Source organism: Peromyscus maniculatus, chromosome 6, assembly GCF_049852395.1.
Source record: "Peromyscus maniculatus bairdii isolate BWxNUB_F1_BW_parent chromosome 6, HU_Pman_BW_mat_3.1, whole genome shotgun sequence".
In the NCBI taxonomy this organism is placed as follows: Eukaryota; Metazoa; Chordata; class Mammalia; order Rodentia; family Cricetidae; genus Peromyscus; species Peromyscus maniculatus.
Genome location: NC_134857.1, coordinates 44,694,701 through 44,708,336, shown reverse-complemented (window position 1 = coordinate 44,708,336; position 13,636 = coordinate 44,694,701). Strand labels below are relative to the sequence as shown.

Sequence of the window (13,636 nt, the reverse complement as noted above, 5' to 3'; positions counted from 1 at the left end):
GACTTCATGGGTATAGCTTCTTTGACATTTCTAGATGAAATCTCACAGCAGATTTCCTTTTGTTATGGCTCTTAGAATCGTTCTTCCTCTTCTGCTGTGTTCTCTTAGCCTGAGGTGCAGGTATTGTGTTGTGGATTTATCAGTTAGGATTGGGCAGCACACCATCCTTTGTTTTCTGCCTGTGGTTTTCTGTAATGGTCTCTGTTTCAAGAGACATTTCTTTGTTGAGACCTATACTTCTTTAGAATGTAGTTGGAAATTATGTTGGAGAAGTGATTGTAGGTTCTCCTCCAGGATCCATGACTTCACTGATTTGATTTCCAGTAGCAGGCATGTTTTCCCTCTTGTGCATTAAGTCCAATTAGAGAGCGTTAGTTACTGCCAAGATATGCTTGCCACTGTTACAACCTTAGGGATATGTGCTATGCTGTTCATTGTTTTAGTTCATAGGCATCATAGCTGGGCAGAACTATTGATTGCTTCTCTCTCTTGGATACTTGCATAGTGCTTTGTGGTACTGTGAAAACTAGTCCTCAGGGAAGAGGCTTTCAGGCCAAAACCAGCTGTAGTCTCCTGGCTGTGTCCAAAGTACATTGTTGACTTTAGTAATAGGGCTTACCCTCAACCTCTAGGGGCTACCCAGCAGTAGCCTGTCTTTAAAGTCTCTTGGACAACCTTAACCAACAACTCCTCAAGGGGCATATCTTCAGCTGGGTGTTGGGGTTTTTGTTAGACTATCGCTCTTGAGGAAAACGTTTGTTTTCCCAGATGAGAAGTTATATGTACTCATATTTGGGCCTTCGATTTTGTTCCTTTCGTCTACATGTCTGGTTTTGTGTCGGTACCATATTTAATTATTATGGCTCTGTAATCTATAAGATCTGGAATTGTAATCCATCTAGCATTGTTCTTTTTTGCTCAGGCTTGTTTCAGCTATGTAGGGTCTTTTATGGCTTCATATGATTTTTTTTTTTTTTTTATGTTGAGTGAGATGGGTATTGTAGTTGGGGTTACATTGAATGTATAAAAAGAATTTTTGGTAGAATGGTAATTTTCACAATGTTAATTCTAATTATCTATTGTAGTGTCTTTTTCTTTTTTTTGGAGATATAAAGACTTCATTATAAAGGTCCTTCACCTCCTTGGTTAGGTTTATTCCTAGGTATTTTATTTTCTTGGATGCTGTTGTGAATAGAAGTGTGTCCATGATCTCTCTGAATGTTTGTTGCTGTGTATAGGAAAGTTATTGAAAAGTTACTGGTTTTTGCTTATTGATTCTTCTTTATCCTGCCACATTGTTGAACTTGATTATTTCCAGAAGCCTCCTGGTATAATTTTTGGAAACAGTTATGCATAATATCCTGTCATTACAAATAGGGATAATTTGACTTACTACTCTATTTGTATCCAATTAATTTTCTTTTTGTTTATTGATGTAGCTAGTGATTGAAGCACAATATTGAGAAGTGGGGAGTGAGGATAATAGGCCCTGTCTTACTCCTAATTTTGGTGGGATTGCTTAAAGTCTCAATTTAGGATGATGTTGGCTGTGGGTTTCTCATAGATTATATTATGTTGAGGTATGTTTCCTCTCGTCCTGCATTTGCATTTGCTAGGGCTTAATCATGATGACATAAAAGCTCTTTCTGATCTGTTGAGATGACTGTGTGACTTTTTAATCACTTAGTCCAATTTTCCATTTTTTTTTTTTTTTGTTTGTTTTGTTTTGTTTTGTTTTGTTTTTCAAGACAGGATTTCTCTGTGTAACAGCCCTGGCTGTTAGACCAGGCTAGCCTTGAACTCACAATGATCCGCCTGTCTCTGCCTCCCAGTGCTGGGATTAAAGGCATGTGCCACCACCTACCAGCTTATAGTTTATTATATTTATTGACTTATATATGTTGGATGGTCCCTGTATTTCAGGGATAAAGCCCACTTGGTTATAGTATATAATCTTTTCGATGTATGTCTTTATTTTGCTTGAAGTATTTTACTGAGTATTTTCGAGTCTGTGTTCATCAGGGATATTGACCTGTAGTTTTCTTTGTTGTTGAGTCTTTAGCTGGTTTGAGTATTAGAGTGAAACTGGCTGTATAGAAGGAGTTTGGGGTGGTCACTGTGTTTCTATATTGTTAACAGTTTAAGGGGGCAGGAGGTTTTCTTTAGAAGTGTAGTAGAATTCTGCTGTGAATCCATTGTGGCCTCAACCTTTTTCATTAGAAGGCTTTTTAATACTGTTTTTTATATATCCTCATTTGTCACAGATCTGTTAAGGTTGTTGAGCTCTTAGGTTTTAATTTTGGTGGCTTGGTTGGATCTAGAAATGCTTTATTTTTTTTCAGATTTTCCATTTGGTGGAGTCAGGTTTCTGACACATTTCTTTATATATTCTGACTTTCTTTATTGTCCTTTGTAATGTTTCTCTCTTCATTTCTGATTCTGATTTTTGTCCTCACTTTCTTTGATAATTGGGCCAAGGATTGTTTAATTTTATTTATCTTTTCAAAGAGCCACCTCTTAGATTTGTTGATTCTTTGTTACTACATCATTATGATATTGGCTCTGATTCTTTTTTTTTCTTGGCATTAACTGGGTTTGGTTCTTAATTTTTCAAATTTTGTGTTTTACCAGGTCACTTGATTGTGCTCAGATTATTTTAGAGTGTGCCCTTAGAGCTGCAATTTTTTCTTGTAAGACTACTTTTCACATGCCCAGAGGTCTCGTTATATTGTGTTTTCATTTTCATTTAATTCTAGGAAATTTTTGATTCTTTGACCCATTCATCCTTTAGTCATGATTTGTTTGATTTTCATGAGTTTGTCTGTTTGTTAGAGATTAGTTTGAGTTGATTTTTAAATTTGATTACATTGTAGTCAGCTAGGATGCATGGAGTTATTTCAGTATTTCTTATTTGTTAAGATTTGTTTGGTGTCCTAGGATGTGGTCTGTTTTAGAGAAGCTTCCATGTACTGCTAAGTACAATGTGTATTCTGTGGTGTTTGAGTGGAATATTCTTTCTGTTCAGTCCATTACTTAATTCTGATGTTTCTTTGCTTAGTTTTTGTTTGTTTGTTTGTTTGTTTGTTTTTTGTCCAGATACCTATCTATTGGGAAAAGTGGGTTATTGAAATCATCTGCTATTTATTGTTGGATTAGTCTGTGTCTTTAATTCTAGTAGTATGGCTCAATATTTAAGGTTATTATCGGAAGGTTATGTGTTGATTGCAGTTGGTTTTGATGGTGCTGTGCCCTTGATAGTATTTTCTGCTTCAGTGATTTCTCTTGACTGCACTTACTTCTCTCCTCAGAGTGCTTCCTGTGTTTTCTTTGGTTTGTCTGCTTAGTATCATTTTTTCTTATGCTGTTTGTGTTGTAGAAAGTTTTTCCTTCTTCAACCATGGTGATTAGCTTTGCTGGGTATATTAGCCTAAATTTGCTGTCTCAATCTTTTAGAACTTGGACTGTTTTGCTCTAGACTTTTCTGACTTTCAAAGTTTCCACTGAGAAAACAACTGTTATTCTGATGGGTTTTCCTTTATATATGAATTCCATTTTTTTTTTCTCCTGCTGCTTTTGATACACTTGCCTTGTTCTGTACATAAGTGTTTTAACTATGATATGTTGTAGGGATTTTCTTTCTAATCTTGTCTGTTTGGTGTTCTGTGTGCTTGTTGAATCTGTGTGAGTGTGTCTTTCCTTAGTTTGAGGAAGTTTTTTCTGTGATCTCGCTGAGGATCTGGTCTTTGCAGCTGACCAGGGATTCTTCTTCCTTATTCTTCCCTATAATTCCAAAGTTTGATCTTTTTAAGGTGTCACACATTTCCTGCATGTTCCTTTCTTGTGCTTTTTAAAAATTTTTTCGTATACCTTGTTTATTTGGTGTAGATCCTACTTTATCTTCTAGCTCTGTATTCTGTTTTCTTCTTGATTCATTCTTCTTGTAAGGCTTTCCTTTGAATTTGCTGGTTGGGTTATTGGGTTTTCAATTTTATCTTCATTTTAGCCCAAGTTAATGTTTCTGTCTCTTTGTTGAATACTAATTTTAAGTCCTGGATTGTCTGTCATTTCCATCAGCCTTATGTTTCTGTTTTCTTAGTCACTCAGGTGTTTATTCTCTTTATGTTCATTGAGCTCTTTCCTTGCGTCTTCTTTAAGCTCCTTTAGTTCTTTGATATTTGTGATTGTTCTTTTAAATTCTGTGTTCTGGGGTTCATGTAGGTAATTCTCATTGGCAAATAGTTCTATAAGACTAGTGGATTTGTGGGGCAAGATACTGCCTTGATCTTTCATATTGTTTGTAATTTTTGTCAAGTGATATAGGTGTGTGGACTTCTTTTGTTGAATGTGTCTGATATGCGCAGAGCATGTTGGGATGATAAATAGGATGTGAAGGCTAGCTGGGGCCTAAAGCTTGGATATGGCTTAGGTGGAATGAAGTCCGGTTGACAACAGGAAACAGGGCTGGAGTACAGGATGTGTATCCCAACCCAAGCCTGGAGTTCTTGTGTACATCTGGGGGTCAGAGAGGGTGCATGGAGGAAAGAATTGGGTAGACTCACAGACTAGACCCTGGCACAAGATATGGGGTCTGTATGGAGCCTGAAGGTTGATGGTGGCTGGAGTCTAGAGGTTGGGAGGCCACACAAAGAGTGGTGGCCAAATAGGCCAGGGTACTGGGTTTGGCACCTGTGCTCAATCTAGGGGTTTGAGAAGAGTGTATGGGGGACAAGGTCAGATGGGCTCTGTAGTCGGAAGATTTCCTGTGTCCTGCCCGGCCTGGGGTCTGGACAAATCTCTCTTACCCATAGTCCCAAAGCTGCTTATAAAATAATCACTCAGAGGCTTAATATTCATTACAAGCTGTATGGCCTATGGCTAAGAATTCTTGCTAGCCAGCTCTTTCATCTTAAATTAACCCATTTCTATTAATCTGTAAGTTGCCATGTGGCCGTGGTGTTACTGGTCTGCTGGCATGTTGTTCCTTGGGTGACAGGCTGCATTTCATCTGCCTTTGCCTTTCTTCTTCCTGTCTCTCTCTTGGATTTCCTGCCTGGCTATAACCTGACTTGCCATAGGCTAGAGCAGCTTCTTTATTAACCAATCATAGCAACACATATTCACAGCATACAGAAAGACATCCCACAGCAGGGCTCACCCAATTAGATTCTCATAAAGGATATGCAAGATCTGGCTCGGCCAGAACTCATTTAATCTATCTCTTTCTTTGTTTCCTTTCCTTTCCTTTCCATTTTTTTTTTTTTTTAGCTTTTTTAATTTTTGTTGGTGGAGTGTGATGTTGGTACACATGTCACAGCATTCGTATGGGGCAGTCAGAACAGTTTGTGTGAGTTTGATCTCCCCTTTCATTTATAGGGATCAAGGGATCTAACTCTGTCAAACTTGGATGAAGAGACTTACCTATTAAGCATCTTGCTGACCACTCCTCCTCTCCTCCTCTCCCTTCTTTCTCTCTCTCTCTCCTTCCTTCTTTTCTTCCTCCTCCTTTATTTATTTATTTGTTTGTTTGTTTATGTGTTTATGTGTTCATTTATTTATCTGTTTATTTATTTATTTTGTGTGTATGAGTGCTCTATCTGCACATATGCCTGCGTCCCAGAAGAGGGCACCAGATCCCATTACAGATGGTTGTGAGCCACCATGTGGTTGCTGGGAATTGAACTTCTGGAAGAGCTGCCAGTGTCTTAATTGCTGAGCCATTGCTCCAGCCCCCCCCCCTTTTATTATTCTAGTTAAGAAAGCCATGCTTTTGAAATTGAAAATGTATGCTAACATTGAAATTTATTTACTAATACTCTTTTTTGATGAATACTTGATATACAGTGGAAAGATTTTGTGTAAAATTCACAATATGTTTGTATAACTTATACTGATTTGTACATCAGTAACAGTGTTACGTACTGGGATTGTAAGGAGCTTAGGTTTTTTTGTCTAAAGTTAAAGTTCTATGATGTTTTCACAGAAAATATGGGACATACAGTGAATTAAACTGTTAATAAAATGGAGATGGAAACTGCTAAGTAGTCTTTGGTATAGAGAACAATGTAAGTGAGTTTTGTCATTTTTTTGTCCAATAGGGTTGGGAAGAAGCTAAGCGACGTGGTTTCAGATATGAAAAAGACTACTGCTGGGAATATTTTCTGTCTCCAAACACACTGCAGGTAACACTGAGGACTTGCACTAATTATGTATACTAGATTAGGATATATGCAGATATTTTGTCCATTCATATCTGTAGTAAAATTAACTACATACAGAGTATATGTGTGTGTCAAGAATTAACATTCTAATTTAAAAAATGCCCAGTCATCAGCAGAGTGAAAAGAGACAGGACAACTCAGAAAGATGCTACAGAAAAAAATACAAAGGATATATTTCAATAGAAATACCTTAACAACTATTTCATAGTATATATAGGGTTACTGAAAAGATTGTCCATTCAGTAAAAGGAAGAAAAGAAAAGAAAAGAAGGCAGTAAGAGCAAATTTTAGGCGAGTAGGGGATCGGGGCTGCTAAGAAACCAAATTGAAGACTGAAGAGCACAACAAAACAGACTCCTAGAAAGCAAATTATTTGCATAAAGGAAAGCTTTAGGGTTTCAGAATATGAATGCAGCTAAAAAAAACACAAAGTTCAAGTGATAAATAAAAGTTAAGGACAAGACTGATTCATTAGTGCAGTGAGTATTACTGTATAGGTATCATGTGTAGTGGAGACTTACCCAGACATGTATCAATGACAGTTCCCTGAAATGGAAAAATGAAATGTACTGTATTGTAGAAAGATGGCTAAATCCAAGTTGAGAGATATGTCAAGTGTGTGACAGATGACAAGCACTCAAGAAATGCTGTTCTCTTGAGTTCCTGAAAACAGTCACTGACAAGGAGTCATTGAAGATTTCAACTGTGGAGCTAGCATGCCCCATGATTGACAGTGCTTGCTGAAATTGTTTAGATATAAAAGGAGCACAAGGTAGTGAGGGAACTACACTTGAGGACTGTATGTAGAGATGGTTTCCCTAAAATTACAATGCTATAATGACCAGGAGGAGGTGGTTATCAGACTCATTTAGAAGAATTACATGGAGAAACCCAAGTTGTACCTTTTGTCAAAAGAAATACTTAGATGTAGCTAGTTTTATGTACTATAATCTCTTTGTTGAAAGAATTCATTAGAAAACATTTCTGTGGTTGTAAAAACAAATTGATTTTCATTTCTGTGGAACTTCTTTAATTTGAACTAAAGTTAGTTCCACTTTATAAAAACTTGTTTTTGAGACAGTCTTGCTTGCAGCCCAGGCCGTCCTGGTGCGCTTACTTCTTTCTTGGTCTCCCAAGTGGCTTAGATTACAGACTTGTATCATAATGCTTGGCGAAAAACACCTTCTAATTCTAAAGGCTGATCTCAAGGTGGAAGTTGTATGACATGCCCGTAATCTTACCATTCAGGAGGTGAAGACAGAAAGAGGATCAGGAATTCAGGGCCAGCCTCAGCCACATAGTATGAGGCCAACCTGGGCTATATGAAATTCTGCTTCAAAAACCTAATAAGCAAAAGTAAGAAACAAAACACAATAGATCTCATCTTAAACTATGCTTCTTTCTGATTCTTCTGTTGGTGTGTATACATAGTGTCTACCATATTAATGATTATGAAGATAACTGAGGTAAGGAACATTTTTTTCTCTGTACTGAGCCACCCATCATTTCTGCTTAACTCATGGTTTTTCTTAAGGAAAATACTCCTGTGTTAGTATGTTAACAGTAGTTGATCTTGGTAATTGTTTCGTTGTTATTGTTTCTGCTTGTTAAGAGCAATTCCAAAACTCAAGTGTCTTGCAAAATGGATTAATGGATTTAAACATTAGTGGGTTTTTTCCCCTTTTATTCATTATTCTTTGCATTTTTTCCCCCACCAAATAATAGTTTAGACTTGCAGGCTATGTATTTTAAAAAACATTCAGCTCTGTTATTAGAGTACCAAAACAATCAAAAAGAATAGACAGTAGAATACAGTTAAGTTCTAGTAAAATTTATTTACAGTTTTGTGATTTACTAATTCCCTCCTTAAATGATCACATTTAAGAGCCGAGCTGCAGAGATAGCTCAGCAGTTAAAAGCTCTTACTGCAGAGGACCCAAGTTGGTTCCCAGCACATGTGTGTTGGTGGCTCTTAACTGCCTGTAACTCTAGCTGTAAGTGGTCTCAAGCCTTCAGGCCTCCACAGGCACTCAGACTCACAAGAAATATACACACACATATAGCTAAAACTAAATCTTGTCTTAAATGTATCACATTTTTATACCAGTGTTTCTGTAAAGCAGATGAAGCAAAAAACTACATTGAGTTGCTTATGATTTATAGGCTGTGTGTGAAGGGTTTCTAGCTGTTTGTTACCATTCCCCTCTAGATGCTGCATAACATGAAGGGACAGTTTGCTGAGCATCTTCTTGGAGCTGGATTTGTAAGCAGCAGAAGTCCCAAAGATCCTAAAGCTAATATAAATTCAGGTAAAGCAAAGCAAAGCAAAGCAAAGCAAAAACACACACACACACACACACACACACACACACACACACACACACACACACACACAGTAAATCACTTGCCAATAATGGTCCACTGTCTAAGTATTTTACTTTTCTCCCCCTCTACTTTCCTACTCCCAATAGATAATGAGAAGATAATTAAAGCTGTCATCTGTGCTGGTTTATATCCCAAAGTTGCTAAAATCCGACTAAATTTGGGTAAAAAAAGAAAAATGTAAGCATTGAAGATTGTTATCAACTGCTTGCAGCTCTTTCTTCAGCTTTGGAACCCTCTAATAGAAATGTACTCTCACTCTTGTTGCTGGATTCTTGGCATGTCTGATAATTTAGATGCATAGGAATTATTGAGTAATTCCTCACACACAGATTTAGTCACTCATATGATCACCCATTTACAAAACAGGTTAGTAAAACATGGAACTTCTGTAAACATTCAAGGCTGACCGAGCAGTATGAGGAACAATGCCTAAGGAGAAATTGGCTGGAATAGATTTTGTTTTATATGTACATATTTTTCTTTTCCTTGTTAAAAAAAGGATATTTTTGTTATATCTATTCAAATAAAATTAAATAAATAAACAAACAAATAAATAAATAAAATTCATTCTTTGGAGAAGTGGAATCTATGTCTATGTAGCCTTAGTACCAATTGGACATAAATAATTTTCCTGCTTCATGGTGTACTCTGGTGAGGGTACTGAGAGTCAGAAGAGGCCAAGGGGTATTGAATTGTTGTTACCCTTTGGAAGATGTTCAGTAAAGTAGTCATTGGCACAGCACAGTTCATTGATTAAATTCAGATTTTAATTTGAGTTTATCCTACGGAATTGATTACAGATACTTTTTAATCTACAGGTGTGTAGCAAATAGAACAGGTGTCTACTAACAGTGGGAAAATTGTGGTTTAAAACTGTATAGTAATATGTGAAATATTAGGATTAATGTAAATGAAAATGCTGGGTATCTTGTGATTATAAAAATGGAAAATACAGACTGCCAAAAATGACCATCATTAGGATACTGTTCTAGGGCAGTGATTCTCAAACTGTGGTGCCCTTAGCTTAGCTTATTTCTAGCCATCTTTCCTTAAATTATCCCATCTATCTTGTGCCTCTGGGCTTTTACCCTTTTCTTTTTCTGTATATCTTTTTTCCTTACTTACTCCATTGCTGGTTGTGAGGCTGGGTGGCTGGCCCCTCATGTCCTTTCCTTGCTCCTTCTTTTTCCTTGATCTTTTTTCCCCAGATCTCTCCTATTTATTCTCTCTGCCTGCCAGCTCCACTTATTCTTTCCTGCCAAACTGTTGGTTGTCCAGCTCTTTTTTAGACCAATCAGATGTTTTAGACAGGCAAAGTAACACAGCTTCACAGAGTTAAACAAATGCAAGACTAAAGAATGCAACACATCTTTGTATCACTAAACAAATGTTCCACAGTATAAACAAATGTAACAGATCTTAAAATAATATTCCACAATACTCCTCCCTAAAACGAACATCTTGAAGGGAGAGACTGGTCCTAGTTGTCACCTTCCTGTCACATGTGCACTCCTGCCCCCCACAAAATAAACCACTGTAATAATAAGAAAGCCCCCTAAGAAGTCAAAGAGTAAACTGCCAAAATGTCTTAATTCCAAATATATCTATTTTTGAAATTGAGAAATTTGAGTGAATGGAAGGCATTTAAAAACATTTTAAAGGGACTAAAGAGGTGGCTCAGCGTTTTAGAGCACTGTCTGCTCTTCCATGGGATCCAGATTCTATTCTCACCACCCACATGGCCACTCAAAACTCTGTAACTCCAGTCTTAGGGGATCCAATGCCCTCCTCTGGCCTCTGTGGGCACCAAGCACACAAGTGCTGCACATATATACATGCAGGCAAAGCACTCAGGCACATTAAGTAAATCTAAAAGAAATTTTAAAAATCAGTTTTATCAAAAGTCTCTTTTTGAACAAAATTCTAATTTTTTGTGGTCTTCTGGGAATACAATTAACCACTGGAAGGTTTTAGTTGATTATTTCACAGTTACTGTATAACTTAAGGGTAGTGGTCATTATGGTGATGGTCATAGTAAAATGTAGACTCTTAGAACAAGCTCCTTCCTAATCATTTCTCATGCTTTCATTGTGTGTTGTATACTAACACCATTAAGGAACAGTCTGTCATCTGTCTGCTGTGTTAAATTATTAAAACTCTAAGGGGATTCATTGTTATGGTGTAGGACATTCATATTTTGCTCATGTATTTTCACCTGCCCTTTATAAAATTCTACTTTCCTCAGGAGCTGATTGAGATGTATATATTGTAGACATATACTAAATTCATGTGTGGTACATTTTTAAAGATTGCTTCCTTTGTTTGATTTTTACTAAGCTACCTATTATTTTTAAAGTAATTTTTTGTAGTAATGAGGGGAAAATCCCTTAAGACACTTATGAACTGTATTATAACTTTTTTAAAGGGTAAAAGTTCACACAAAGTCTGATGGTCTGGTTTCTATTCATCCTAAGTCTGTCAATGTGGAGCAAACAGACTTCCACTATAACTGGCTTATCTATCACCTGAAGATGAGGACAAGCAGTGTAAGTGAACATTTAACATAATTGTAAATCTGAATGTCAGTGTTATAGGTTTCTAATTTTCTACTTTCAAAATTCTATTTTTTCTGAGATAAATTAAAGCTTTTTTCTATGAGTAATGTACTTTCTATATATTTTCATGAAGTATATCAGTTATTTGATTTATGTGGTTTTTCTTTAGAGCCTGCTTTCAAGAAGTGCTGTCAGGAGTGTGCATTATGTAAAGATTTGTTGGCAGGACAATATATCCATCTATATAATAAGTTAATAGGCTTAGTAGTGATCAGAATAGTAAGTGGGTTCTATTTTTATATGTTGATATAGAAATAAAATATTTTTAGCTTTATTGTTTTTTACTAGTTTTGACATTCAGAAAATGTTCAAGGGAAATCATATGCTTTAGAACAAAAAAATAAAATCTCAAGGAATTAAGAATGGTTTACTTAAAATGTTATTTCTTCAAAATCTTCAAAATCACATTAGCAAGTTAATACCTATTTTGGAAAGAAGCTGATCAATGCTTGTGATGTTGAATTGGTATGGTAGTAGTCCTTTCTTGCGTCCTCATGCACCTTTTACGTTAACGCTCTTTACAGATTTACTTGTACGACTGTACAGAAGTTTCACCATACTGCCTGTTGTTCTTTGGGGGAGATATTTCCATCCAGAAAGATAATGGTCAGGAAGTTATTGCTGTAGATGAATGGATTGTGTTTCAGTCTCCAGAAAGAATTGCCCATCTTGTTAAGGTGACTAATGTTAATGGTTGTCTGTATGTAAGTTTGCATGCAAGTGAATATGTGATCTTGGGGGCCATCAGATGGCCCAGCATGTAAAGCAGCTCGCAGCCGAGCCTGAAACATTGTCCTTGATGCACACATGGTGGAAGTATGTACCTGACTAATGAACATTGTTTGTTCTCTGACCTCCATACACAGTCCATGGCACACATCATGTGATCCTCAGGATAAATAAATGTTTTTAAAAAGAATGTTTCTTGTTCTATTGCAAAAGAGCCAGTAGTGTTGACCAATTTTTAGTTTTCCAAATTCTTTTTGATGTAGTAATATATTCTTCCAAAGACTTTTAAGGATGAAACTTTGAATCTTTTAACCATACATTTAGTTGGTTGCTCTACAGATATTTTGCCTTCCTTTCTAATAGCGTATAAAAATCCTTGTCACTGCTACAGTAACATTTGTCTTTGATATTGTCTAAAAATCCATCTTCCCTGATGAGCCTGTCTGCTTCCTTCAACCTTAGGGGCTAAGAAAGGAACTGGATATCCTTCTGCAAGAGAAGATTGAATGCCCTCATCCTGTAGACTGGAATGATACTAAGTCCAGAGACTGTGCAGTACTGTCAGCTATTCTAGACTTGATCAAAACACAGGAAAAGGCTGTTCCAAGGAACTTGCCACCACGGTCACAGGAGGGATATTACAGCTGACAGCTTTCTGTGATGGCCTAAAACTCATCCTGATGTTCATGTTTCTCTCTCTTTTTTTTTTTTTCTCTTTTTTAGTTTTTGGCAAAATGTCAAGCCTTGGGCTCTGAATCGCTCTTGTGTGTAAGATAGAAACTTTAAGTGGGTAGTAAAGAGTTAATGTGCATGATTAAACAGTGTCATCTATAAAGACACTGGGAAAAGCAGTATGCTCTCTGATCATATACTCTATTGTAGATATGTCCACACTTCGGGAGTATTCTTCTTCCATATATTAAGTGTTGTAACATTGACAAATTCCTTTATGCCATTATGCAAAATTAATTTTCTGTCCATAGTGACTGTCTAGAGACAGTAAGAATAGAATGTTTGGCCAAAAAGCAGTGTGAAGTAAGAATTTGAGTACAACCACATTTTTAAAAATGAACTTCTATTACAAGTAAATTTGTTGTAATAAAGCTCAGTATTTAATAAAATGTACAATGTGTAAATCTCAGCTAACTTCTTGGTTTGTTTTCTAGAGTTCGACCTATCACTCGGCTCACTTAGTGTTATTTTTGTTTGTTTCTTTTGTTTTTTAACTTTTTAAAAGTGTTCTTATACCAACTTCCTGCCCTGTGTAGCATAGTGTAGCAACTGAGCACATGTCTGGATATGATGGCAGAGGTTCTGTCTTAGCTCAGCCTCTTTTCCTTATCTGAAGGGCAGGTAAAGGTTGTGAGGATTAAACATGGTAATATGTGTGTAAAAGACCATAGACTAGTGTCTGATGCATATAATTCTCACATAGTCTTTGTTACTATTTGTCCATGAAATATTTTTTAACATTTAATAATCTATTTTACCATTTAATTTTTGTACAGAGGATTCTGGAGATGCTTGAGCTAAGGGCTTCACACATGCTAGACAAAAGTGCTGGATTACTGAGCCACATCTCCAGCCTATACTACACCATTCTTCTGCTTCTTTACACTCTTGGTGGACTGTGACAAAACATGACTAATTTCAGGATGGTTAGAGCTGTTGGTTTTTTAGTGTTTTGAC

At 36.5% G+C, this 13,636-nt stretch overlaps 1 protein-coding gene across 1 annotated transcript in view; it reads left to right on the top strand.

The window, feature by feature from the left end:
- Window positions 1-13,088, top strand: part of Dhx36 (DEAH-box helicase 36) — a 42,374-nt gene extending 29,286 nt beyond the window's left edge. Inside the window, exons 20-25 of the mRNA XM_015989600.3 lie at window positions 6,096-6,179; window positions 8,428-8,527; window positions 8,690-8,780; window positions 11,029-11,149; window positions 11,743-11,895; window positions 12,410-13,088. Coding sequence (XP_015845086.1) covers window positions 6,096-6,179; window positions 8,428-8,527; window positions 8,690-8,780; window positions 11,029-11,149; window positions 11,743-11,895; window positions 12,410-12,595 — 735 coding nt within the window. The 3' untranslated portion in view covers window positions 12,596-13,088. The remainder of the gene's footprint in view (window positions 1-6,095; window positions 6,180-8,427; window positions 8,528-8,689; window positions 8,781-11,028; window positions 11,150-11,742; window positions 11,896-12,409) is intronic.
- The last annotated feature ends 548 nt before the right edge of the window (window positions 13,089-13,636 follow it).